The 27,383-nt window shown below is 42.3% G+C and overlaps 3 protein-coding genes across 22 annotated transcripts in view; 1 reads left to right on the top strand and 2 right to left on the bottom strand.

The window, feature by feature from the left end:
- The window catches only part of STRN3 (striatin 3), a 65,910-nt gene extending 64,745 nt beyond the window's left edge, over window positions 1–1,165 (bottom strand). For 2 of the 4 annotated variants that reach the window (XM_061997585.1, XM_061997584.1), the window contains exon 1: window positions 540–1,164. In XM_061997585.1, coding sequence (XP_061853569.1) covers window positions 540–857 — 318 coding nt within the window. In that variant the 5' untranslated portion in view covers window positions 858–1,164. Of the gene's footprint in view, window positions 1–539 lie in introns of all 4 variants that reach the window. The other 2 variants (XM_061997587.1, XM_061997586.1) reach the window with 2 other exon arrangements.
- Window positions 1–26,407, top strand: AP4S1 (adaptor related protein complex 4 subunit sigma 1). Of its 6 annotated transcripts, XR_009818861.1 has the most exons (7): window positions 1–377; window positions 8,414–8,601; window positions 9,928–10,014; window positions 11,140–11,208; window positions 14,757–15,032; window positions 15,122–15,250; window positions 22,650–23,429. XR_009818861.1 is itself a non-coding variant. In XM_061997589.1 (5 exons), the coding sequence occupies exons 2-5, from the start codon at window positions 8,464–8,466 to the stop codon at window positions 14,843–14,845; spliced, it is 318 nt and encodes a 105-aa protein (XP_061853573.1). In that variant the 5' UTR covers window positions 10–377; window positions 8,414–8,463; the 3' UTR covers window positions 14,846–14,900. The 6 variants fall into 6 exon arrangements, 1 of the variants encoding a protein (XP_061853573.1); XR_009818862.1 differs by lacking the exon at window positions 22,650–23,429 and adding an exon at window positions 26,073–26,407 and having other exon boundaries at window positions 2–377; window positions 14,757–15,250; XR_009818863.1 differs by lacking the exon at window positions 22,650–23,429 and adding an exon at window positions 23,724–23,873 and having other exon boundaries at window positions 2–377; window positions 14,757–15,250.
- Window positions 24,704–27,383, bottom strand: part of HECTD1 (HECT domain E3 ubiquitin protein ligase 1) — a 65,658-nt gene continuing 62,978 nt past the window's right edge. For all 12 annotated transcript variants that reach the window (XM_061997581.1, XM_061997578.1, XM_061997577.1 and 9 more), the window contains 2 exons: window positions 26,114–26,258; window positions 24,704–25,659 (listed from right to left, as the gene is read on the bottom strand). In XM_061997581.1, coding sequence (XP_061853565.1) covers window positions 25,522–25,659; window positions 26,114–26,258 — 283 coding nt within the window. In that variant the 3' untranslated portion in view covers window positions 24,704–25,521. The remainder of the gene's footprint in view (window positions 25,660–26,113; window positions 26,259–27,383) is intronic.

Genomic DNA, 27,383 nt, shown 5'->3' on the forward strand with positions numbered 1-27,383 from the left:
TGGAGGCTCTTGCTCCCAGTAAACGACACGCCAGGCTGCGGAGGCCGCCGTCCCGGAGAGCCTCGAAGTCATTGTGCCCAGCGAAACGACGGCAGCTGTCAAGGCGCAGGTCGCCGGGCCGCGGGCGGGTAGAGAGGAGGGCCAGCAGTCCCGGCCCGCCTGCAGCGCCCGGCCGCCTGTCGGGCCCCGCCGCGCCAGGACGGGCGCGAGGCCTGCGGAGCTGGAGCTGCCTCCGGAGCCAGAAGCCCAGGCGGGCGCCATGCTAAAAACCAAAATGGCTGCCCCAGGGAAAGAAACCCATTTCGGGCCGTGACGGGTTGCGCCTCCAACGGCCTCGCCGGCCGGCGACGCCGCTTCCCCCGCGGGAACTCGCCCAGGTACCGTCCCCAAGGCACGGTGACCAGCTCGGCCTCAGGGGCCCAACGCGCTTCGCTCGGGCGGGTAGCTCTGCTTCCGCACGCCGAGTGCGGCCCGGTCCCCGGAGCCCATCGAGCCGGTCCCAGCTAGCGCCGCGCGGAGCCCGCCTGCGCCCCTCATACCTGCAGCTCGGCCCTCTCCACCTCCCAGTGCGCCCTTTCCATCTCGAAGCGAGCCCACTCATGCTGGATGTAGTGCAGGATCCCTGGGATGGTGTAGTGCTGGGGCCGGGACAGCTCGGCGGGGCCCGGCGCCTCCTGACCAGCCGGGGCTGCGGGGCCCTGAGGCTGCTGCTGTTGCCCTCCTCCACCGGCTCCGACCCCCATGCAGCCCCCGCTCGACTGCAGGTTCATGTTCCCACCCGCCTGCGGCGCTGGCTGCTGCGGTCTTGGGGCCGCCGCCATCCCACCACCTCCTCCGGCTCCGGGGTGCTCGTCCATTGTCTGCGGGGAGCCCTCCTCCTCGTCCCGCGGCGGGGGCCTGGAGCAGGGGCCAGGGAGGGGGTGAGCGGAGCTGGCTGGGGCGGGGAGGAGGGGGGCGGGCCGGGCGCGAGGAGGAAGGGAGGGCTGCGCCGAGCAGTATCCGGGTGTCAGAGCAGCGCCGAGCCGCCGCCAGCCGCCATTACAGCCGCCGCGCCGTCAGCCCACCCACCCGCGGACGGGCGGAGAGGGGAGGGGGAGTGACGCGGCGCACGCCGGGAAATTGCTCTCCTCGGCCGGCCGCTTCCTTCTCCCGGCCGGGGTAAGACGGCGCGGCACGCATGCGCACGAGGGAGGTGAGCGCCGTGCCCTGGCGGCGGGGAGCGGGACGCGGGATGTGGGACGGGGACCTTCCCGGGGTTGGGGTGGCGGCGCAGCGCCTCAGGGACGGCCGCAAGGCCGTCGGACCTACCACTGCCTCCGTCTCTAGTGTGCTGCCCGCGCCCATCCTGGGGCAACCTGTTGTCGGCAGCCGCCGGTGCCGTGGGGAGGAGGAAGGCTCGGCCTCACCTGCGGCCCGGCCCCAGCTTGAGTCAGTGTCAGGACCGACGGTCCCGGGCCCTGCCGCCGCGGGGGAGTGCTGCCGAGCGGTTTCCGTCCGCTCTGAAGCGAAAAGGGGAAGCGATGTCGTTAAAACTGAGGTGATGGAGGTCGGGTTCGCTGGCGCCGCGGCAGTTCCGCGCCTGCGGAAGAGCCGGTGGGCCGGGGCTCGCGTCCCGGCCTGGGGCCAGTGCTGCGCCTCGGGGGCTGAAAGCTGACATTTGTCAGCCGTTTAATGGTGCTCTGAGTTTGCCCAGCAAGGATGTGGTTTTAGAACAGAATTCTTAAAATTTATGGCACGTTTCTGGAAGCTCGCCGGTTTTCTTTTAAACGAGTAGTCATCTTCGTGGTATCTCAGTGGTGAGAGGCTGTGATCCTTCCTAGATCAGAAGGGAAAGGGTGCAGTGTTTGCCGTTGAAAAGTCTTTTCCACCTGAAGAAGATATTGCAAGAAATCACTGGTCTACTTTTGTCTGGCTCAGGTTTATCCCTGATAGCAATGCTATGTTTGATGTTGTAGTTTGGATATGGTGATATTACTCCAGTTAGAAAATGCTGCGTTGAAAATCAGTGTTTACAAATTGTCATCACATCCTATTTGAAATCATCTGTAGGTCACCATTGTAACTAAGGTAGGAGTTTGGTTTTGGCCCTCTCAAAAAAAAAAATGCTTACATACTGTACTATTTCAGTAAAAAAAAAACCAAAAAAAAAACCCCATGCTAGTTTCCTAAACAGGGCTTGGTTTTGACAGAGCTGGAATTCCGTTATATACTGAAAAATAAATACTGCTTGTCTCATAACTGGCATTTCCTTTCTTTGTTAATCTCTCCTCAGGTATGTATTGATAGTTGGTTTATCCAGTTCTTCCTTTCTTCTCCATTAAATCATTTCCTATTAAAATTTCATCCTACAGTCTTCCTGATTCCATACAGATTAGTGAATCTAAAACGCCTTTCCACCTCAGCCGATTCTTTTTGTTGGATACTGACAGTATCAAATCATTACTAAAATTAAGACTTACCTCATAATTAGTTTAGCCTTTTGTTTAGCTCCAGTCTTAGGGGACATTCCTCATTCCTAAGTGTATGGGAGTTGCTACAATTTAATTCCGTTACTATATTCAGCCAGCATTTTGACAACTCGACAGCAAAGGAAAACTTTTTTACTCTTTCCTTCCTCCCTGACTTCCCTAGATTAATAAGGTGGCTCTTAAAAAATCCCTGATCCTGACATTGAGCACAGTATTTTATTTTAAAGCCACACGATAACAAGATCTAGAATACAAAAATTGTTGATAAGTATTATTAACACTTCATGTGATTTTTATGAAAGCTTTGCCAGTGGTCAGGACAAAACTAAGGAGATAATACATAAGCCAGGAATGTGCCCCTGTGGCCAAGAAGGCCAATGGCATTCTGGGATGCATCAAGAAGAGTGTGGCCAGCAGGTCAAGGGAGGTTCTGCTCCCATCTACTCTGCCCTGATGAGGCCTCATTTGGAGTCCTGTGTCCAGTTCTGAGCTCCTCAGCTCAAGGGGGTCAGAGAAGTTCTGGAGAGAGTCCAGTGCAGGGCCACCAAGATGATAAGGGGACTGGAGCATCTTCCTTATGAGGAAAGGCTGCAGGAACTGGGGCTGTTTAGTCTATAGGAGACTGAGAGGGGATCTCATTAATACTTACAAATATCTAAATGGTGGATGTCAGGAGGTTGGGGCATCCCTTTTTTCTGTTATATCTAGTGACAGAACTAGGGGTAATGGGATGAAGCTGGAACACAAAAAGTTCCATTTAAACAAAAAACTGTTCAGGTGAGGGAGCCCTGGCACAGGCTGCCCAGGGTAGGTGTGGAGTCTCCTTCCTTGGAGGTCTTCAAAACCCGCCTGGACGTGTTCCTATGTGACCTGATCTTAGGTAGACCTGCTTGAGCAGGGGGGTTGGACTAGATGATCTCTGAAGGTCTCTTCCAACCCCTGCCATTCTGTGTTAAGAGGAAAGGTGTCATGTGAGCAGTTGTCATTTGCAACATGCATCTGTACAATGAATTAGTAGCCAGGAAGCTCAATAGACAAATGGGGATCTCAAAAATATTTGTTTGCGTGCTGTCATCTGCTTATGCCTCTACCATTTAGCCATTTTAAAATTTTCATTAACACTTTAGTTCCAGTTTAACCTGTTTTGTTCAACATATAGTACTTGCATAAAGTGCTAGTAGACCTCTGCATGAGAAAACTTACTAGTTTAGAGTCTTGACAGTGCAGTAAATTATTTGCTTATAGTTTTAGCTAACATTTAATGTTAATTTTTGGTGAAGCAGTTCAGTAAAAACAGTCATGCATTTCTTGTTTGCTAGATTTGATCTAGCAAACAAGATGTAAACATTTTAGCTGAAAACACTAGAATGTTGCAAAACATTGTTCTAGTGCAATAACTAAAATGCTTCCAAATCTGTGCACATTGACTAGAGTGGTTTTAGCTTGAGACACACAAACATTTGATTTGAATGAATTGCACTGCAAGAGGCCTCAAACTCAGACTGTGTTTCTTTTATTATAATGTATATGTCAGAGTATGTATAAATGTTGGTGAAATCTTTGAAAAAATACATTGAGAGCTTATATCTGCTGGAGGAGTAATTAAAATTAGATTTAACATACATTTTAATATTACTGCATGTATAATCTGCTGGGTTGGCCACCCTGGAGACTTCAGACCTTTTTTATCTGCAGAACAGGAACCACGAGCTTTGCCTCTCTTGAGAGGTCTCAACTAATATCTGAAAAGAGAGCACGTGGGGTGTGACTTACAAACAGGGACAACTCACTTGAACATATCCTGTGCAGTTACGCAGCCTACAGAGCTGACATGTCTTCCAACCTCTACCATTCTGTGAGAAATATTTTGTAAAGGAAATTGAAGAGAGTGCTACTCAGACATGCTGGAAGGTAACTGCTTTTGAAGGAAAGCTTGCAATTTCAGGACTTCTTACATCTTTTCCCAGGTGATACCTTCTAAAATGTTTGTTTCTAGGGAGTCTTCATTCTGTCACAGAGTTTTGCAGGTGTTTTGTACATTAGGTATGCACAAAGCATATACCATGGGCTACTCTGGACAAAATTTATAACGCATAGTTGACTGTGATGGGGAGAGCTGAGCTTGATGGTCCATCAGGATCTCCATAGTCCCTTCCAGTCTTCCCCTCCTAAGTTTGTTTGTGATGCAGATAGTTGTCCACTGACCTGGAATGAGACAGCCTATTCATTTCTGACAAAGAGCCTTCAGATAGTCTTTTCATTGCTAAAATGAGCAAATTAATGGCAGAGATATGAAAGGCCTGCATCTTGTCACCAGTTCCTTTGCAGTATTTGAGTCTGCATGCACAAACACACATAATTTGCATGTGTGTGCATGGCAACACACAGGCATGAGGATGCACACAGAAGCACGTAAGAGTTGTATCAGAAGATATGGAGCTATCTTTGCAAGTACAGTACCCACTGTTGATCATAAAAGGTAGCTTCTCAAATACTCGATGAAGGCAGCTTCTTCACTCATTGACATGCATAGAGATGCTTTTTGTTTGTTTATTATACTTCATGGGTTTCTTTACATCTTATATATGCAAAACTGATTTTAACATGTCATCTATATCTGAAAGCCAAAATAAAAGGAGAAGAAATAAACTTTCTTAGAAACAAAACTCAGTAATTTCCTTTTTTTGCCTAAATTGTGCAAGCAAATGTTTTTATTTCTACATGTGATTTTTTTTTTAAATTATTTTTAAAGGAAATAAACCCCCCAAAGATATTTTTAACACTAGTGTTAGTCTGAAGTCCTATTCCACAGCTATGCTTGCATGCTTTTTGTATTTATTTTTTTTAGTTGTTATAGATACATGTAAAGCTATTCCAGTGTTACTGCACAAAACTGTGTGCTTATGCTGCCATTTATATGAGCAAAATTTCTGGCTAAAAATTTGAAAGCTCTTCTTGAGGCTGGCATTAAAATATAGAAAGTAGTGGTAGTACTAGTGGACCTCTTCCCTACACATGTTAATCACCTGTTTTAAGACTGAATAATATTTGTCCATAAATCACAGTTAACACATTGGAGTACTTCCGTGGTTCTTTTTAAAATATCTATTCTGGGTAAGAGCATTTGTGAGGATTTTTGTGTTTTGGTTTTTTTTCAATCAGGTCTAAAGTATTTTCACCTGTAAAACAATCTAGGCCACTCATAAGAATACACAGATACAATAGTTGTAACATCAGAAAGGGATTGCCCATGTAGAAAGATTAGGTTAATAAAGGAATAATTAGGATGAGGGGCCAGTCCTGCAATAGGATCCATACCTATCAATTCTTCATATATTCGTATATTGCTTAACTCAAAGTATAGCAGCTCTGACGGTGCCCCTGGGGTAGTTTTATTGTCCTCTCCTCACATCCTACTTGAATCTGCAGGCATGTTTAGCCACAGGTTTTTATTCTTCTAGGGTGGTTTTGTGCAACTTGCAGACGTGTCGAGAACAGGACTTAAGGCTCCTTAGTGCTGTTTATGACTAAATTATTAAAACAGCTTGTTCAAAACAGGACTATTAATTCATACTTCAGCAGTACCAAACACAAAGATAAAGCGTAAAACCAAGAAAAAAAAAAAAGAGAAGCTGTCTATGTCACTGGCATTATCTGTTTAGCTTGGACCACCATGTTTTGAAGTTGGTAGGAACAACATGCATAGCTTTTGGTCTCTTGTGACTGAGCTTGCTATTTTTCTCATTAAAACAATGGGCAGCATTTATTAGGTTGTTCCTTTCAGATCACAACCCTTTTCAGAGCAGCTTAAGGTTTCTTCTGCTTGTGAAATTGGCCCTTGCTCAAGTGTCTCATTTTGAGCTGGAAGGAGTCATGCATTCTTACTTCTTGGAAGGTTTGTATCAAAAAACTACTTGAGTCATCTCACCGTTTTACCTTTCTTTATGCCTCAGAATATTAAGAAGTCTCACCTTATTGCAAATCTTGACTTCAAGCAGCAACACAAAATAGAATGGGAAGGGGAAAGAGCCACATAGAAAATGCAGAAAAGATTGTGTAGACGGTTCTCTCTCATTTAGTCATAAGCATCTGCTAGTTCAGAAGCCTGGGGTGCAGTGGCCAAGCCACATGCCCCACCACAGCACACAGCCTGCGGCTCTTCTCTCAGAGCAAACCAACAAAAGCGTGGTCCAATTCTGGAGGTGAAGAGACTTCACCGAGTCAGGCAGAGGTGCGAAAGCTGTGAGACTGCCATGGTTCCAAACAGAAGCCATGGACAGCTACAGGTGTCACTTGGTTAAAAAATGAATCTTCAATATTAAGTCTAATTAGTGAAGATACATTTGGTATAGAAATCGAAACTACTTTGTATATAGAGCAAACCACGGTGCCCCGAGGAAGACAGGATCACGTTCTTGAGATCCAAGTGATGACAACAGAGGTAGCTTTTCTCTCAGAGAATAATTAGATGAACAATATGAACCAGAAGTAAGCAATAATTAATGTCAGCACAATGTATTGGGATTTTTTCTGTCATTGGCATAAAAGATTTGGGTGTCACCACCTATGAATAGTATATAGCCAGTTCATTCAAGCTGCTGATAGTATCAGGCAGCACCCCTACAGCTTGTCTTGTTACAAAAACTGGCGTATGTTTAAATATCTTGAGGTTGCTACCTCAGAGACCTATTTTGGATTTTTTCCCCTTTTGCTTTTCTGCATTAAGATATACTGTTTTTACACAAACAGCTAGGCTGTATTGTTCTGTGGATTCCTGGCATGTTTTTTCCAGCTTGGACTTTCTCACAGGAGCTGGGAGAACTTAGGAGAGAATGTTTGCACTAGGCAAGGAGCAATGCTTCAGAAAAGGAATAAATAAATAGCTTTTGTGGTAGTTGCTGTAGTTCCAGTGGATAAACCTCAAGGGTATTTGGGCCAATAAATCCGTGATCCAAATAGAGTCAAATGGAAAACATTACAGTGACCATTTTCTGTCATTAAAGAAAACAACACAGAACTTCTATTTTGAAAAATTACATCTGCAGCTTATCCTTTTTTTTTGCATGCTTTTCAAAACATGAAAGATTTGAGTTGTTTAGCAAGCAGATTCTGATATATACTGTGCTCTTTTTAATAGCCTTTTTCATTCTACATTACATGTGGTGTATTTATATTTTAGAACTATATTTCAGTGGTGGTGTGTGGTTTAATATTTATTTAGACTGAGATTAAGCTGGTTTTAGTAATTAAGGTGACCAGGTTTGTCCTTAGCAAAGACCCACACTTAGTTTCATTAAGGCAGAATCTACCTTTCCCGTCTGTGTGGGAAATTAGCTGGGAGAATATAGATTTCAGCAGTTCCTTGTCCAGCTCAAGCTGTGTGCTGATACTGACACCCAAATATTTAGGAGGCTCTCATTCGGTCCTAAAGAAATGGGAAAGTGTTGTAGCTTGTGGATTTCCCTTTTGTCCTCTCTCCCTTCAATCTGATGTCAAGATAGTATGAAAGAAATTGTTAAATGAAAGTCAGGGGGAAAAAAAGTGCTCACAGGCCAATTTTGCTCTTAGAAGCTGTGTTAATCTTATATTTTGGCATTGGACAAATTTCTGGTAATGTTCTCAAACCAGACAGCATGCAGGAAGAAAATGGTGAGCAGATATATGGTTTTGAAGAGGTAATCGTTTAGTCCTCCAAGTCCTCCAAAGAAATGAAACTGCCTGATAATGTGAAAGCCATTACTTAAATAGTTTGTGATTCTTTCTATGGGGAAACAAATGGAGTTTTACTCAGGGGATGCCTGCAAATGATTAGGGATTTTCTTCCTATATTCTGTGTTTTGGCAATAATCTCAGTCTTAAATGCATGTGGATCTGGGCTGCCTAGCTTTTAGGAAGTCTTTTATAACTTTTATGTATACTACCTTTTTTTTTTTTCCCCCTAACAGAAATACTCTTCTTGATTCCATACTGAAATCTACTGCTGCGATCAACAAAAATGATAAAATTTTTTCTTATGGTAAACAAACAAGGTCAAACAAGGCTTTCTAGGTATTATGAGCATGTAGAAATTAATAAACGGACCATGCTGGAAACTGAAGTAATCAAAAACTGCCTTTCCCGTTCAAAGGATCAGGTAAGTTTTGTAGTTTTTCCCCTAGCCATTTTATTTTATCAATGTTCACATCTTTCATGTTGCTAATTCTGAAAACACTTCATTGATGTGAAAACACATAACAACATTGCAGATCATTATTTCATTTGTACCCACAAAGAAGATGATTCACTTTATGGGTTCAGTCAGTTAATTGTTGTTCTGCATTGAATAAATACATTTTTCTGAGGCTTACAGATTTTGGAGTTTTGTTTGAGAAGCTCAACAGTCCAGGAAAAATCTATTTTATCCTAATGTTGCTTGTCTTGTAGAGATCAACAGAGATAACTGCTGCCTTGCAGGAAGGTAGTAGGGATGGTACTGACAGCTCCAAGTTTAAACAAAAAAACTTACTAGAGAGGATTCCAAGTCATGAAAATACTGTCCAAAACACTAGGGGTTTTGGAAACAACTTTTTAGGCCTCTGTTTTGGATATTTTTATTCAAAAAGTGTTCACACTGTGAGAAAGAAAACTCAGAAGTTGGAAAATTTCATAATGAAAGTTGAGATTTTCGTGAGCCACTTAATCCCACTCTGTAAAAAGCATACCAAACGTTGCAGAACTTTTGGGTATATTGACTTGCACTGGAGAAGAAATCTGTGGCTTGGACTGCGCGTGGAGTCTTTTGGTTTGTATCTGAAATCAGCTCCCTCACCTCTCATCCATTACGTGCAGCCTCGAGCAGCGCTCCTCACGTGTTTCATCCTACAAAACCTGAGGGAAAATATCCCAACAGTTCCTGTCGAGTACCTTAGTGGCCAGACATGACAGTGGCTAACGAAACACCGTGCTGCTCTTGCCGGGAGCAGCGCCGGGCCGGCGACGAGCCGAGAAAATGGGGCCCGGGAGAGGCGGTGGCGCTCGGGACAAGCGGCCGCGGCGGCGCCCCCTGCTGCCGCCACAGGCCGCGGCAGTCCCCAGGCCTGTGGCTCTCAAACGCTGCGTCGGAAAACGTGTCAAATATGAAAACGGCCCGCGGGTCGTCTCCTGCGCAGGTGCTTCCAAATGGAAATTTAGGAGGGTATTGGCTGTCTTATAAGCCCTAACAAGTCACTTCAGTTCCGTGTGTACCACTTTTTCCATTGAAGAAGTGGTAGCGTGCCTTCTGCGGGCAGGTGAGAAGTTTTGTGTGATAGTCAGTTACCCTGCTATGTTTCTTTCAAACTGAAATTGTTTGTTGGATCTTGGAGAAATCTTTGTGGGCCTTCCGAAGATGAAAGCTCAGGCTCTTTGCACACTCTGTGCTCAATACAGTCGTGTGCTTAAGTGGCAGCTACTCCCTGTGACTCGTTTTGCTTCTGCCTAGTGCTCTTTCATCGAGTACAAGGACTTCAAGCTGGTGTACCGACAGTATGCAGCCCTTTTTGTAGTCGTTGGAATCAACGAGACAGAGGTGAGAAAGTATATACCCTCTTGTAATGAAAGCTTGCAGTAATTATCACAGGTAAGTGCTCAAGTCTTCTTCCAGTACAGAATTTTGCAGTGGCAATTACAGAATTTCAAGGAGTGATTGCAAAAAAAAACCCCCAAAAAACAACAAAACAAAACCAAACCCAAAAAGCAACCTGTTTTTGTTTCTGTGAATTAAAACGAGGTATAAAAGAAAATGTGGTACATTTGACTTAACACTTCAGACTACTGCTATAGACTTATCTGGAGGCAGTTTTTGTGAGCCTTGTGCTGATTCTGCTTTCTAAATTTATATTTGATTTAACATAAATTTATGTTAGGTTTGGTTTCTCAACGTCACAGCCAGTTTAGCTGTCTGATCTGTGGTGAATTCTCAACTGCCCACTGTTTTTAACTTCTGTGGACAAAGAAAAAAATTCCCATACGGTCAGCTAGAAATATGCCAATTTATTGTATTGTTTTTTAAAAAGGGAAAAAATTAAAGGTACCTGAAAATTGACAAGTACTATTATATCATGCACCCAGGCTGAGCCTGCAAGGCTTTAGTGTCTACATTGACTCCCAGTTCTCAGAAATTATTTCAAAGCTTACTATTGGAGATTTTAGTAGGAGACTTGGATGGTAGCTGTTGAATAATACAGTGTCTTCAAGCTGGGGTTATAATGGCATGCAAATTGGGGCAAAATTAGCTACAAATTGGTGGCAATTTGCTACAAAAATCACCCATCTGAACTGCTGCAGCATAGCCTGGCTGTGTGCTGCAGCTGTGTGTGTGTGCTGTGTCTATGTGTCTAACCTGGGTGATGGTGGAACAAAGGATGCAGTGGGATGGCAACAGCCCAGGCAAGACACATCTGTTAAGCACTGCAGAGGTTGCTTGTGTGGCTGGCCTCAAGCTTCTGCCCCTGAGCACTCCCCTGCTCTCTGTACCTCTGCTGGGTGGCCTCATCTCCTGTCACTATGGTGGCCTGAGCTTCTGCAATTTATTGTAGGTCATCTTATATTTTCTCGTTGCTTCTCATACACAACAAACTGAAATGACACAAAGAATACTGTTAGCTTTTCTAGCTATTCATTTCATATTCTCTTGGTTTTAATTTCATTTCAGAATGAGATGGCAGTATATGAACTAATTCATAATTTTGTGGAAGTTTTGGACAAATACTTCAGCAGAGTGGTGAGTGAGATAGTGAATCTATTCTGAAATATTTATTCTCTTTCAAAGCTTTAAAGACTATATCATTTCAAGGAGCAAATCAAAAGAGAAAAATACTTCTCTCATATTAATTTAGAATTTTAAATACTTTATTAGGAATATTACCACTGAAAGGGAAAAAAAAGGGGAAAAAAAGCAGTATCAGTTGGTTTTTCAGGGAAGTGAAAGTATATACATAGGATATAAATCATCAGACAAGGAATACGAGAAATATTTCTGTTAGAAAAGCATGTTTTTATATACTTATAGTCAGGGGTTTCTTTGGGTCATCTGCTTTTAATTTAGCCCCTGGCATTGTATATATTTTAAAGAAATACAAAGGTTTTTCTTTTCAGCTCTTTTTTGCAGTTCTTAGCATTACATCCCCAAAATTAACTGCATTCATGATAAAGATGGTATAAGCATTAAGCAAGGAGTTGACGTCACTTTCACTGAACAAGGTCAGAGGATGGAGTAAATGAATCCTCAAAAACTACTTGTGCTCCCCATATTATTGTTGTCATGCAAGAGTGGATATCTGATAAAACAGCTATTATATAGTTAACCATTTTGTTAGGGCTTCAACATCAGACATGACTCTAGTTATAATGATGCTACCCCTTTTGTTGGAAAATTTTTTCATTTGTTTGTTTTTACAGTTTGAAAATGCAGCATTCTAATCCTGATTAGAACATGTGCAATTTAGTATAGGGTTTGTAATAATTGTGTTATGAGCAAACTTGACCAAAACCATACTTAAGCACAATTTCAGTTGAATCTACAGTGAAATGTGTTGGATCCTCCTCTCAAAAAAGAGGACTGGATCAAATTTCCTCCACAGTCCATATGCATGAGTGTTACATTGGTAATTACACATACAGGAGAACAGTATGCAGGATCTGTGACTGGTTTCCCAGTCCTACAGCACACGTGGCAGAGCTCCCTCCCTCTGTGATTTCACAGACATGCTTGAAAAAGTCATCTGTGTCCTTCACCATTTAGATGTCTGGCAAATGTTTTAGGCTGTTACCTCTACTAACATTGCACCAGCCTTTTGAAACTGCTGGTACTTAAGTATTTCACTTTCTGGGTGAAATAAGTTCAAAATTTGTTCCTTCAAATTATTATATGATTGCTGTCCCAACCTAAGCAGTGATTAACTGGGAATGGAATCTGATTCCAGTGACATGGGAATGCACTACAAAATTCAGTCACATCTTATTTACCTAATTGAACTAAAAATTGCCAACCACTTCTCAGGTTATATTTTTTTCTCTCGAGGTAGGGCAAAAATAGGCATAGTTCTTTTACATACAGACATAGTATTTATAATTCCTGGACCACGTATATAACCCAGCCACTGCTAGGTGTTAGAAATCTGCTGAATTCATCATACCAGAGTTTTTTTGTGTTTTCTGTCACATTTCAGGTTTCAAACCAGGGGAAACCGAAAAGGGGGAGAGTTAAAGAAATCTTGTGCTATGCTGTGGTTCTATTTTTCATAGCATATAGCATGATAAACGGCAGAGCACTGAAGAGAGAGCTATAATTCTAGCTGGGGTTTCTGGCAGAAAACACAGAACAAGAAAGCATAAATCTGTACTGTTAAGGATTAATGTTCAGGATTTACAGAATTCTATCAGAATCCCAAATTATGATGATGATAATGGAGAAAGAACTTGGGGAAAGTAAAGAACATCTGTCCTGCTCTAGAAGGACATTTTGTCATCTATTATTTTTAGGCTTTTGAGCTTTAAACATTTTCACATACTCTATATTTATCTAATGGAGTTTACAGAGATTATTCAGATATCAGAACAAACCTTACCAGAATAGGGGGAAAGTTTTCAAAGTTGCTTGTGATATGTAATTCTGAGTCCCCTCAACTCTACATACCATTCAGAGCACATATTCCAGTGCTTCCAAGTACTTTTTCATGCTGAGGAAACCTAAACTTGTAAGAAACAAGTTTTCTCGCCAAAGACTCAGGTCAGACTCTGCAGTGAAGCACTTTTATTAAGCGTTCTTGCAAGTGGGTGACCTAGCTAGTAGGCACACCTGATAGATACAATATTCGTCTTTTTATTCCCTATCCCGGCGCAAGGTCCCTCCCTTGTATCCCCATTGATTAGGTACTCCAAGATTTACAACTTGTAGACGCCTACAATCCCCTCAGGGATGTCTGGTTCTTGTATCTTATGACCCATTCCCCCACAGTCACAAGATTTAAGACTCTAGTTAACACTACAAAGAAACAGATCACAGTCTTAAGATCAGTCAACTGGTTAACACTACACAGAAACAGATAACGGTAAAAATTCTTTGTCTTAATTTCTTCGGCTCTATTCCTGCAAAAACAACATCAATATTTGTTCCAAACTGATCAGGCTTTAAAAATACAATTTTTGTGATGCATACAAAATTTCTACCTGAAGAATGGCACTTGGTGCCCGCCTGTACCCCAGGACTAGTCGAGTTTAGAGCACCTTGACACAAGAGCAGCAGCAGCAATTTTACCAGTGGGGACTGTGTGAATGGAAACTGTGCTAGCAAAATAAATGTCCTTGGTAGCAGATAAAGATTCCATCTTTTAGAAGTGGCTGGGGAATCTTCACCCCAACTGTGCAAGGTCTTAACTACCGAGGCTGTGATTAATTGTTTCTAAATTAAGATATTTAGCTGAGGCACCTAAGTTAGGAGAGCTCAGTCATCCTAAGCTCCCTTTACTGACAGTGGGGACTGATGAGTATCTTGAGAAAGTGAGTCATGCCTCAAGTGTGCCAAGTCGACTGTTGAAGATGCCCATCTCTTCTGCTGACTGCAGAGAGACCACAAGGGTCTTTATTCAGTTTGGTTAAGTGAATAAAACTGCTTGGAGTAAATCCAGGCCAAGGCTAGAAGGGAAATGATGACTATGTGAAGAATGGCTTTCCTAGGGCTGGAGAATAGTTAGAAGGGCTAAGGGTCCAAAGCTTGGAGTTGCCTTCCCTCTCCTAAAATATCCAGCCACAGCTACTACAGCCACGGGTATATGCAATGTCTAGATTTTGACATTGAAGTGGTCTGCAGCAACATTTTAAACTGTATTTTTATATAAATCTGTATATAATCTGTATATAAATCTGTATATAAACTGTATTTTTATATAAACTTGCCTTTAACATCCAGCTCTTGCAGCAGGAGAAAGGGAGAATGTAGGACTGGAGTTGCTGTGATCAGAGATGCTGGTGTTCCATTCAGGTGGCACTGCACATATTCATGTTATTTGCTGGTGACCTCAATGGGTTTTTCTACGTAAAGATTTCAGAATGTGAACTTTAACAGAGGCAGGTAATGCACCAAAGGCAAAGCAGTGCCGTAGGAAAGAGCATGGAATTGTACAGTCCAGCACAAAAACCTGCATTGCCCCAAAATTTTGTGTCATTATTTTGAAGACTTTCTTTATTTTCTAAAGGGATGTATAATGATTAATGAGTATGAGATGGGAGATCAAACCCTAACTAGTGGTTGTCTATCACTTTTTCTTGCAGAGTGAATTAGATGTATCCTTTTCAGTATTAGAAAGCCATTTGTCTCTTTTTGGTGTGTGTTCCAGTTCATACTGTCCTCATTGCACTGACTGTCCAACAGTCAAGTCAACGCAGAGGTTTCACAAATTTTGCTCTTACAGTAAGTACCACCAGTTTGGCACCTTTCTGAAAGCACAGCTGACATCCATGAGGGGCACCTATTTCAGTTCTCAGTCATTAAGAGTAAGCTGATACATTAAGAGAAGGCTGAGACAGGGATGCCTTGCCTAGAGAGAAGTAAGTACCATTAACACCTAGATGTGAAAAGTTTATTCATGGTGGAACTTTCAGCCTTAACTACTACTTCTTTTTTTTTTTTTCCTGAGTTTACAATAAAATAGCTACTGAAATGGCCACAGTAAGATCTGAACATTACAGCTGTGTCTTGAACCAAATAGCAGTAGCATCATTGCAAAATTAAGTTTGTGCTGTGATCTTCCTTCATGAATGTCCAGGTGAGTTTTACTTTTTGTATAAATGGAAAGAGAGAAAATCCTGGGAGAAGGGAATTTAGGAAACCTGGCATTGCTACAGATCCCTTATTCTTTTCTTGACCCTCCCCTTACACAGTTCTCATGTGTATGATCTGTTGGGTATTAATTAAAATATAATTTTAAAAATTAACTAAAACCAAATGCAAACCAATAAACCCAAGTACAAACATACTAAAATACAGTCCTGAACAATGAAACACAAATAGCAAGTGAATAAAATACAGTACAAAATTCAAAGAAAACAGAACCAGGAGAATGCATTGCAAACAATCTGTCTCCTCACTTCTTCCAGTCCCACTGCCTGCTCACTCTACCCCACCAATCCTTATGTCTATGCTTGTTGTTTGTTAAATGCAGATCTACTGGTACAAAGTTTTAGTTACCTAGTTTCACTTACACACCTGAAATACGGTTGCCACACTGGAGTCAAATACAGCAATTTAATTTATTTACCTTATTTACCTCATTATATATATGGGGGCATCCCTTTTTTCAATGCTATCTAAGCAACAGGACAAGGGGTAATGAGATGAAGCTGGAACACAAAAAGTTAGATTTAAACATAAGAAAAAACTGTTTCACTGTTCAGGTGAGGGAGCCCTGGCATAGGCTGTCCAGGGAGAGTGTGGAGTCTCCTTTCTTGAAGGTCTTCAAGACCCACCTGGATGTGTTTCTGTGTGACCTGATCTAGGTTGACCTCCTCTGCAGGGGGGTTGGACTAGATGATTTCTGAAGGTCTCTTCCAAACCTACCATTCTATGATTCTATGATTTATGGCTCAGGCTACAAGTATCTTAGATGTTAATGCAGTGCAAGCAATAATCTATCAATATGCATGTTACAGTGCGTAAAATAATACCTCCACTGGGGGTTAAACCATTTCCTTTGCCCAAATAATCTTATGCTAACTCTTATATTCAGTACAGTTAGCTCTGATGCAAAATGGCTGATGGAGGAAGCACTGCTGGAAGGTCTGTAACAGCAAACACGAAGTAGTACTTACAGAATCTTTGCATACAGAGTATCTGGAAGGAGATTGTCACAATGTCCTGTCTTGGCGTTATGGATCTGTACAAAATACATAGTAAGGAAGCTTATTTCAAAAGTGATAGTGGCCATTCTGTGTAGAAAGCAGTGTTTACTAACATGAAAAAAATAGCAGGAAATTACATGAACTCCAAACTCATGAAAAGTAGATCATAATCCTGAGGCTCTGCACCCATGCCCAGAGCAGACCCCAGCTCAGGCCAAAGGCTGAGTCTGTCAGCAGCCGAGATGTGCCCAAAGCCCCTGCTGAGGCTGCGGCTGCAGCACGGGCACTGGCTCTCAGCACTTCCCCAGGCACAGGGCAGGACCCCATGTTCCTGCAGTGCAGCCAGTGCAGTCCTCCAGCTTGGGCTTAGGTCCAAACACCCCAGTTCAGACTGGGCGCCTGCGTCACAGCTTGGGTCATAGCTTGAGGTGAGCAGCAGCTCTCTGGAAGGGCACCTGAGGCACAGGCTGCCTCCCAGCTGAATCCTGCCCACCAGCAGTCATACCTAAAGAGTGTAGGTATGTGTGACATAGAGATACGTGATGATAATGAGTGCATGAACAACTGCATTCTCATGTGTACTGCAAAAATGAGCACTGATGAACTAGCCCATTAACTGCTGGAACTCTAGAGTAGGCGTGGTTTTTACAGAAGGTTTTGTGTTGCATTGGAAAGCATTTAGCCATTACATGATGTCCACTTCCATTCCGAGCCTCAGTCACATACTTAAGGGTAACTATGATGGAATGACATAACATTTATGAAGTTGTTTGGTTTGTTTTTAAAATATCCCTAAGTAGTGTCATTGGGCCAACTGAATGAAAAGGCACTGAAATTGTCCTCGGGATTTTGCTTCCAAATGTGTTAATAACACTATATGAGCCTCACTTCTGTGTATGAAATCAGATGGTGGGATCTTCTGTAGCTCTAAAACTCCAGCTTGAGTGGGTAGGAGCTACTTTCTTGGTGTAATGAAGACAAGAGACTACAAAAAGGCAGGTCTTAACACAGTGATTTTGTAGGAAACAATATGCTGGTAAGCAGGAGAGTTTCCAAACTTAACAAGTTGACTTTTCTATTGCTTGGACTGGTGAAGCCAGGCGTACTTGAAGACATGTTATTAATTTACAGAAGAACCAGATACTTATGTTCCTCTTGTGGGAAGGGAGGGGCAAGACAGGGTGCTCTAGGACCAAGCATTTGAGGAATGTTGTCTTGATCCAAAAAAAAACATTACACTCCATTTCAGCTAGCTGCTGCTGCTGCTCATGGAATAGATAAAAACTTTGATACAGGAAATGTTTCATGTGAACCAACTGTGTTCTTCAGTGCCCTGTGGAATAACATTAATTTACTGAGAAAACTTAGAAGGATACACTTCAGTTTGTATTGCAAAATCAGTGGGTGAAATGAAAATCTTTAAGGGTTAGCTTAAAACTGTTCTAGACTGTCACAGAACTTGAAAGCACCTTTTGTCTCCTGTTTAATGTTAGCATAGTCGTTTGAGGAAGAAACGGTCGGAAGGTATTAAAAATGGGTTTTAGTGCCTAAAATTTGCCTGACATTAGAGAGGCTAAAAGTTACTTAAAGAGAATGGTAGCAAAGATAAAGTGGAATGCATGACTCTAGATTAAAGACAGAAGCAACTCCAACTAATCTGTAGTTGATGAAAATCAAAGTTTTGTAATGCTGTATATTCAGTAGCAAACTGTCTGCACCCCAAGTACCCACGCTGTCATCTACAAAGCTTTTATGGGTGCTCCTGGTTGTGTTACCTGATCACAAGGTGTGGGCTGCACTTTATTGTCTCTTAAGCCTGGACACACCCTTAAGTACTTGCCTAGAAAACCTTGACATATCTTAAAACATCTCTACATTAAGATGTTATTTTTCATAGGCAAGTCCTACATGTGCCTTTCTCCTCTCCTTCCCCTCTCCCCTACGTAACTTATCTGCCTAGATAATGTTTTGGGAAGGAGACGCAAGACTGCCACATTTATTTCCTTTTAGTATGTATTCACCATAAAAACTCTTTGTGATAGTACAACAGTAACATTAATGCCTTCAGTAAGGGCAATACTTGAAGTTACCAAAAGACAGCATAACATTTAAATACTAGCTGTAGTAGGTAGTATTTATTTGTACCCAGGCATAGCAGCAGTGACTGAAGTCTGTAAAACCAAAGCCAGGAATGGCTCACCTGTCCAGGCTGGCAGCTTGTTAACAGTATGTCCTAGCAGGATGCTCTATTAGAGACTCATATCTACAGCTGCAGAGACGAGTTATGTATTGTTTAGGAATTCCTGTTAGCCTTTGCAGGGATCTAGTGAAAGTCCCCTAATCCTCTTTTGTGGGCAGCCAGGATTCCTGCTGGAAGTGGGACATTAATTGACAGCTCAGGGCGGGGCCCACGGCTCTCCCTGCACACACTGAATATCCCTGTTTCCTGTTGCCAGTTGCTCAAACTGGTTTTCTTTTATGCTATTCAGCTGGGTGTGGATCTATGACTTCAGGGCTTTAAATCCTGAAATTTGGGGTCACTTGCCTAACAAGTGACAGGTGGGGAGGAGGAGCCTTGCTGAGGTTCAGAGGCATCCGTGCCTCCCTGGGCAGGGTATGCAGGCATGGAGGGCTGAGCAGCGTGTGCATGGCAAGGTGGAACCGCAGCGCAATCATGAGACTTACAGGCAAGGGAAGAAAGCCCAGAGTGCTCCTTGTGTAACCCAACTGTGAGGAAGCTGGGATGTTAGGTTGAGGGTAAAGGCTAAAGAATGCTGTGGGACTTGCCAAGAACCAAGACGATAGATCTTTCTAGAATAGTATTAGTATCCTCATTGAAAGTGCAGGCAAGATCCCTGGTTCTGGAACGATGACTGTGAGATGAATGGGTTGCAGATGGACAGAAATCATACCACTGTTTCTGTAATGGAGTAGGCAGTTTTGAAACAACCTGGAATGGCCCTGGAGGGGAACTGACATCTTATTTAACCATTTTAGGTAGAACAGCTGCAAGATGCATATTGATGTGTATGCAGTTTTCCCTTTTTCCTTTGGGAAAAAGCAGTGCTAAGTGTGTTTTCCTAAGGTGATGTAGAAAAATAAGTTGAGACTAGAAAGTTGCTGCTTCATCACTGGACCTGGTTGATCAGTCTTTTGGGTGTTAGATCCTTGGGACTCTCAAAGGAAGAGGGAAGCCTGGAGAGATCAGAGCTCTCACTCTGCTGTGGGAACTTGAGTGCTGTGAATCACTGATAAAGCATAAAAATTAAAAGCCACGAGGAGTTGGCTTTATCACATGTTGAAACCTGAATAGAATGTTATCTAACTTTGTTAACAGATGCTCTTGGTCCTCGTGGTAGAGCAGTGCCAGAGGTGAGCTAAGCAGCAGTAGAAGAGCTGTCTTCCTAAAAATTCTCACATTACTAGAATAAAGAAATGCTAATGTCTCCTATTGAAATATTTGTGTAAAGGCTGATTTACTTGAAAAGTGTACCATAGGAAGAGACTGGGCTTAAGTCTTTGCTTGGGCTAATTAAAGTAAAACAATGACCTTTGTCACTGGAGCCACAGAGACTGTGGAAGTCTTAAGGATGGTACTTGCTCCTCAGCATTGCAAGGCACGAGTCTGATTTCTAGAAGCCCTTTGGGCCTATGGTCAGATTCAGGAAGAAGTCTGGTATTTTAAATGCAATTTAATTTTCAATTACATGGTTAAATTTAGGCCAGCAAATTAGAAGCTATCTGATTAACCATGGACATACCCAAGATCCTGTTGACAGCTATAGTTTCTTTTCCTCACATAACAGCAACTAGTGGTAAAGTTATCTGAGGGCCTGAATTCTGCTGCTGCACATACCTAGACATGCTGTACTCTTAGTCAAGCAGAACGCATTTGCTTACTCTTCCATACAAATGTAGGGTAGCACTGAGTTCAGCCCAGAGCATCACAGCAAATTGAAAGAGCAGAGGAAGGTGACAGACTGCTAGCTGCATTCTCATCAATATGACCAGCTGGGTTCAGCCTGAACAAGTTTAAACTTCTGGTTTTCATTTCTTAGAAGGGTGGTCACACACAAGGCTGACTTGAGCTAGTTGCGGTCCCTGTTCCTGCTTTAGCGTAAGCAGCAGCAGAAGCAATCACCAAGACAAGGATAAAAAAAATGAAGCTTTCCTCATTAGTGGGCTAGACCATCGTACTCATTCAGGAGCTTCTACACACAGGAGGAGAACCTTAAGCAGAAGGCTGAAGGTGCAGCTGCTACCAACTCAGTTAAGCTGGTAAGCAGGAAAGGTGGGCTTGGAATTCCCCATACTCAGCCTCAGCCCGTGTCTTCTTACAGGTTTCAGGCACACAGCACCAGACATTTCAGGAGAGACTGAGTCATTACCTGAAGTAATGGCTTAGGCTTCTGATTCCTAAAAAAAAAGGACCACAGAAAAATCCTTCTCTGCATTCCCACTACTGGCTTCAGCCCTGGTCTCTAGAACTTATTGTTTGATGGGTCTGGCTTTCAGCACTCAGGGCAGGGAAAATAAGGCATCTAATGCAGATTAGGAATTCACTTGTTGAAGCCAAGTGATAACTAACTCAGCATGAGGATGTTCAAAGTCACTTAAATCCATTTCTTGAATTCAGACCTAAGACTGTTCACTTCCATGAGCCCCTGTCTTTGTGGCTCTGGTGGAGTAGTTTAAGGTGATATCCCATTCATGTTTACAAATATGTAAAGGACAGGTGTCAGGAGGATGGAGCCAGGCTGTTCTGAGTGATATCCAATGAGAGCCAAGGGACAGTGGGTAGAAGCTGGAACATAAGAGGTGCCAAAGAAATACAAGGAAGAATTTCTTCACTGAGAAGGTGAGGGAGCACTGGACCAGGCTGCCTAGATGGATTGTGGAGTCTCCTTCTCTGGAGACATTCAAAACCCACCTGGATGCATTCCTGTGCTCTGGCAGGGGGCTCGGACTAAGCGATCTTTCGAGATCCCTTGTGATTCTGTGATCTCCCTACCACATGCATTCACCACTGAGGAGGAAACCATAGGCACAAAGACATGGCTTCTCAGCTGTTGTCATACACAGTTCAGTACTCCCACTGTTCCTGCTCCTTGGCAGAGCAGTAGGGCAGACTACTGCAGTTAGATCCACTAGAACTCCCAGGACAACAGCCGTCCTCGTAAATGCCTGACTCATGCTCAAAAAAATGAGACTTCAGCTTTATTATGCAGAACAGAGAAAAACGATGCTTTCAACAATCTGGCTCTTGCTACTCCACTGATTAGAATCGGTGTCCACTAACGAAAACACAAGGACAAATACAAGCAAAACCAAGCTGTCTTCCCATGTTCCAACCACAGTGTGAAAAATAGCATAATGGACAGAGAAGGCATTCAAAGAAAAGTTGGAGAAAAGTGCTGAAAGATGTGTTGAGATGTTATTGTAAAGTATCTTCCCAGCTCTGTTGCAGTGCGGTAGGCCTCAATGCACTGGCAGGAACCAGCAGCAGCGAAGAGCAGGCTGGGCTGTTGTGTTGAACAGGGGGAAGCCAGCCTTTGAAGAGCAACAGCAGGTGGCCCCTGCAGCCATGTGCACAACCAGCACAGCAGATGGACCCTGCGGGCTTGCTGCTCTGCCCCTTGCCATTTCAGGTCCTGGGGATAAATGGCAGCCTAAGACAGACATGGCTATGGACATCTTCTCTTTATCCCAACAGTACAAGTCCAGATTGTTTAAGATGATCATCCTTTAGGTGAACATTAGAGATATTAAGTATCTTTTAGAAAGTATTTTACGTATGAACCCTTACTTACTTTTGCTCTTAGAGATTTATTACTAGATCACATATCAACTTATTCCTCTTAAGCTGTTCTCAAGCAGATCAAACAGTAACTTTCAGTAAGGAAAATTTGAGAATCAAACTTTAAGAATGTGACAATTTCTAAGAAGAAATGCAGAATATTTGCATCTTCACATTCAATGTTGTTATCCTTCAGTAACATTTTATATTCAAACAACACATGGTGCTCAGGCAGACAGTACAATTAATTAACCACCTAAATCCAAGTTCAAGTTTACCTTGCTTTTACTATGTGGCAATCTTCCAAGATGGGATACTGATGGGGCTCCAGCTTCTCTATTAAGAGACTCTTGACACCTCTGTGGTCAGAAAAATGTGTAAGCTGATCTGTTTCCCTGGTTCTATTAAACAGCCAACTAAACAAGAATCAATTAAGAAATACCTACTTTGATTAAAGATTAAGGGACCTAACATCTTCTCTGAATTCTCTTTGTGTTTTTCAAAATGTACTTAACTTGAAACGTTTCTAGATCATGTTCAATTTGGACAGAGTGCACATCATTTTGGATGAAATGGTGCTAAATGGCTGCATTGTGGAAACAAACAGGAACAGAATTCTTGCCCCTCTCTTTGTGCTTGACAAAGTGACAGAAAGCTAGGAGGATGCACAACTGGCTGAGGCGTTGTACGGAAAATGGTGAAACCATCCAGAGTGAACCAACAGCAGTTCTTTGGTGTCATAGGACTGACTCATGCAATAGTCAAACTAGCTGGAAAATGTTTCCCGTTTCTCCTATACACCCCAAGTACCAAATGGAAAGATACAGCTACACATCAGGGGGAACCTTCAGTTTCATATGCAGCTTTATTGTCCCAGCAGAAATCTTTCTACAACAGTCAACATTTGTTAAAACTGACTGAGGATGAAGTAATGGCAACTTATATGTGACCACCTAGGTATCCCTTTGAATTATGCAGTATTGTGCCAGACCTAGAAGACAGAAAACTTGGAATTACACATCTGAGTTTCAGTGCTTCCTTTAAGCACCTACTTGATCCTTTTGTTTTCATACAAAAATATTGTAAAATTCTGTAACTTTTATGGCCACTTTTAAACTAGATTCATCCATCATCAAAAAGATGCTTTCACTCCCTTTTCCAGGAAGTCAGGGTTATAGAAACAGAAATGTAACAGAAGTATAGATGTGTTGAATATTCCTGCATACTGTGTTAAGTTGTAACTAGAAGTATTTGGCACTTCAATATTATGTTAATAAAAGACAACTAAAATAAAAAGTTTTATCATCTTTTGTCATGTTGGCTTCATAAATTACACTCAATATTTTCTATTTTAGCACACCAGTGTATTTTTTCCCCCTTTATATATAATACCCACACATCACAACCAACCATTTAGAGATCAGTGGCAAAAGGCAGGGAAATTTCTCAATACCAGCTAGGAGGTAACAAATTCAATCTTCCTTCTCAAGTTGGAGGATGTAGCTGTGCTAATTTGCATGCACAGGCATACAAGATGCTGACTGATACCCATGTTGTACACTCAAGAGTGAGCAGCCTGAGCTTATGTGCACTTCCCTTTCCAGAATTACGGCATCTAGCTCCTCCTCCTGCATGGCCTCCCCACCAGCACTCAGCATAACTGGACACTGAAGGAGCACATACTGGGTGAGAACACCTCAGTCACATCTCAACTGCACCTGGAAACCAGGGTGTGAGGAACAGAGTGAAGTGTCCTGTGGGAGAACAGTCCACACTGCTTTAAATCAACACCACTTTCCGCAAAGACAAGCTGATGTTAGATCTGAAGCAGATACTTGTACACAAGGTTTATGCACCTGTTTTGCTGAAGCACAACAGTCAGAGGAGTGGGAGGTGGTGGAGAATCCCCTCCAGTTGTGCACTCGGGAAAATGTCAAAAGACAATGACTGCAAAGTCCTATGAATCATGCTCTGAAAAGAAATCTGGCATCAAGCTGATATTTATGTGAGAGGCAAGCTCTGGCAAGCTCTCCCTCAGCACTGGTCCAAAAAAAAAAAAAAAAAGAAAAAAGTTACCAAAGAGATCTGGCACAGAAAACAACATACCAATGTAACTAAAATAATAATTCTTCTTTCCTGATATCAAGTACTTCACTTTAAACACATATTAGCATCTGGCTTTATCTCACTGTGAGCCACTTTACCAATAAATACATCACCACAGGCTGAAACCAAGACAGGCTCTCCATCTCAAGTGCATCTCCATCAGCTGCATCATCTGACCCAGTTTTTACTCCAAAGTAAAGATGAACTACAGCCTCAGGTCACACAGGCCCACTGAAAGGAATCAGAAACTACCTCACACAGTGTTCCCGCTGCCAGACTAGTTCTTAAAACTGCCCTGTGTAATTTTGAAAATATTTTGCACACAGAGATAAGTTTCAGAGATGAATTATTGCCATATCTGATCAACTATTTCCCTGTCTTTCTTTTGAACCCTGAAAAAAAGTATGGTACATTGTTGAGAACAGGCACGGGGACTTAATAACATGAGAAGTATTAATGAAGTATTCAGAGGAAACAGTTTAATGTTGCAAACATTTTAATGATTACTTTTGAGCTTACACATTGGGTGGTTTTTCTAACTTCAAACTGCAACAAGTTAAATAAATGTTTGAAATATACAAAGAAAATACAACCAAAAGTAAAACTTGCTTTAAGTGTGCCTTGCACTAGGAACCAGTGTTTTTTAATAGCTTTTTTTTTTGTTGAGCTGCACAAACACAGTTAAGGATTTGATCTTTATAGCAGGGCACTCGAAAAGTCAAAATATATTCCCACTCAAAAGGAGGGGAAAAAACCAAAAAGGTTGTGCATGATTATATGCAAAAACCCACTAAAACACTCCAATAGTGCAGGCACCACCAAAGGAAAAGCTGGAGATGCCCATTAACCCTAAGTTTTAAGGAAGCAAGTTTCTGACCAGTTAGCTTAAAGCCAGCAAAACAGGGATCAGTGATGGCAACTGTAGTGTACAGGGTATTAAATGACAAACTTTACACAAATACGCTGTTAGAAATTTTTATCAGTGAACACTGAAAATCTGATGATCTGTTCCTTGGAACAGTCAAACAGAACCACCTCAATTTCCAGTTGTGCAAGCCCTTGAAGCATCACACAGTGCTCTGTGCCAATTTCTTGCTGGCTGTGTAGTTACAAGGATTTATTTTGTCATTAGCAGCTAACAAACTTATTCCACATGTTCCTAAAGCCTCGCAGGTGAAAAGAAAGGCAAGTCTCATCAGAGCACAGCGTGGAGATCATATTTTTTTGCACACAAACACAAGAGGCTTCGCTAGTATCAAAAAACACTTTCTCAGGTCCCGTGGTGCAGTTGGCGGCTCAGTTGAGATGGAAACCTTTCTCCATTGTAGCAGCGAGCAGACGCTCTCTCATGATCTCCTCAGAAGAATATTCAGGCAACTTTAGGTAATGCACACACGTATTCACAGATGGGTAACTCGCATCTGTGGCATCAACCTGAAGGAGAACAACAAACAGGTTTGGAGTGCGTTTGTTCACAGCGCTTAATGTGGAAGCTGAAAGTCATAAGGTCCTCTGCTTCATGGCTTTCACTGCACATGTAACACCAGCGGTCAAGAAACAGTAGCATCAGGAAAGCTACAAGCCAGGTTTATAAAACTTTATATGTACATAAATTCTTTTATACTCAAATAAGAAGTCAGAGAATGGACCTGGGGCATAAGTTAGTACTGAAAGCTTAGCATAGTGTGAAATGGTATAAGTGCTTTAGCAGGGAGTTTGGACTGGATGATCTCTAGAGGCTCGTTCCAACCCTGACCATTACAGGATTCTGTGATAATGTCATAAATTGAAAAAAAAAACAAACAAAAACCAACTTAAAAAGAATCTGGTGTTATTTTTTAATGTAGCAACAGTAGCTGGTCTGAGGGGCAGCCTGAAGAATCCGTACCTTGCGCACAACGGTGAGCCGGGGGTGCAGGTTTGCCAGTCCTCCTGGTGGAAGGGTGGAACAACCCGTGGTGAACTGGAGAAAAGCTTTCCTCTCATCCGAAGACATCCCACACAACACTCTCACAAATCGAAGGAATCCAGGGCTTAAAAATAAGATAAAAATAATTAATTTTTATAAGATTACAAGAGAATGTTTTTTATTTCCCTTGAGGCAGCACAACTACAGCCTTCAGTCACATCTAGGCAGCCATTTGAAGACTTCAGTGCCTGTTCGGTATAGAGTTAAGAATAAAACATCATAAGCCTCATAAGAATTACTTCTTCAATCTCCTTGATGAGTATTACATTGAAAAATGTAGGTAAATAGCTTTTCTCTGTACTTATCTTGGAGTGTTAACTCGAGTACCTTGCATATGAATGGATAGAGAAGCAGGTAGAGCTCAAAACTATTTTATGAGAAGAATTTGACTAGCTATATAATTTTAAGATTTGTTCTATACCGCTTCTGCAGTATAAGGCCACTTCCATTTATATATAATTTCATTTCTACCCTTTCAAAGACCCTCATGTGAAAAAAAAAGGTCAAAAATGTAAGGGTACAGTAGGTCTTCAAGCAATCCTCCAGATCATAGAATCATAGGCACACCTGCTTTCATCCATCTCAGCCCAAGGACTGAGGGGGAAGAGAGAGGGCATGAAGAAAGCCTGCTTGAAAACACCCCATGGGTATCAGGCACTGTCACCTCAGCTGCATCTTTGCATGCAGGGCAGGGTCAACAGAATTGCTCCACAGAGCATCTTGGACTGATTAGGATCCTATGGCATGCTTATACTAACATTGTTCCAGAAGTAATTCATATGTTATTGCCACAAACATGACAAACAGCAAAAACATCCCCAACCTGATAGTAACCAGTATATTTGTTCCCTGCATAGTACACTTCCATTAACACTTGAAGGGAAAGAAGAAATAAACAACTATACCCAATGGAACAGAAATTGGAACCACCACAAAAAATGAAATTAAGAAACTCTAAAACGCTATTTTTAATAGCCTGTATTAGTTAGCTGCCATTACATTTCTATTAGTTCACATTTTGAAACAACTTTTTTTTTTTTATCCTCTCTCTTCACACAAACACCAAGTACCTTCTAACCTATCTGTTGGAACATACACAGATATTTCATGTAGTTTTAGACTATCATTCGCTCTTCAGTGACCAGCAATCCCATCTAATTTGGTACCTTCATCTAATGAACATTCTGGG

This window comes from Colius striatus, chromosome 6 (assembly GCF_028858725.1).
Source record: "Colius striatus isolate bColStr4 chromosome 6, bColStr4.1.hap1, whole genome shotgun sequence".
Classification (NCBI taxonomy): Eukaryota; Metazoa; Chordata; class Aves; order Coliiformes; family Coliidae; genus Colius; species Colius striatus.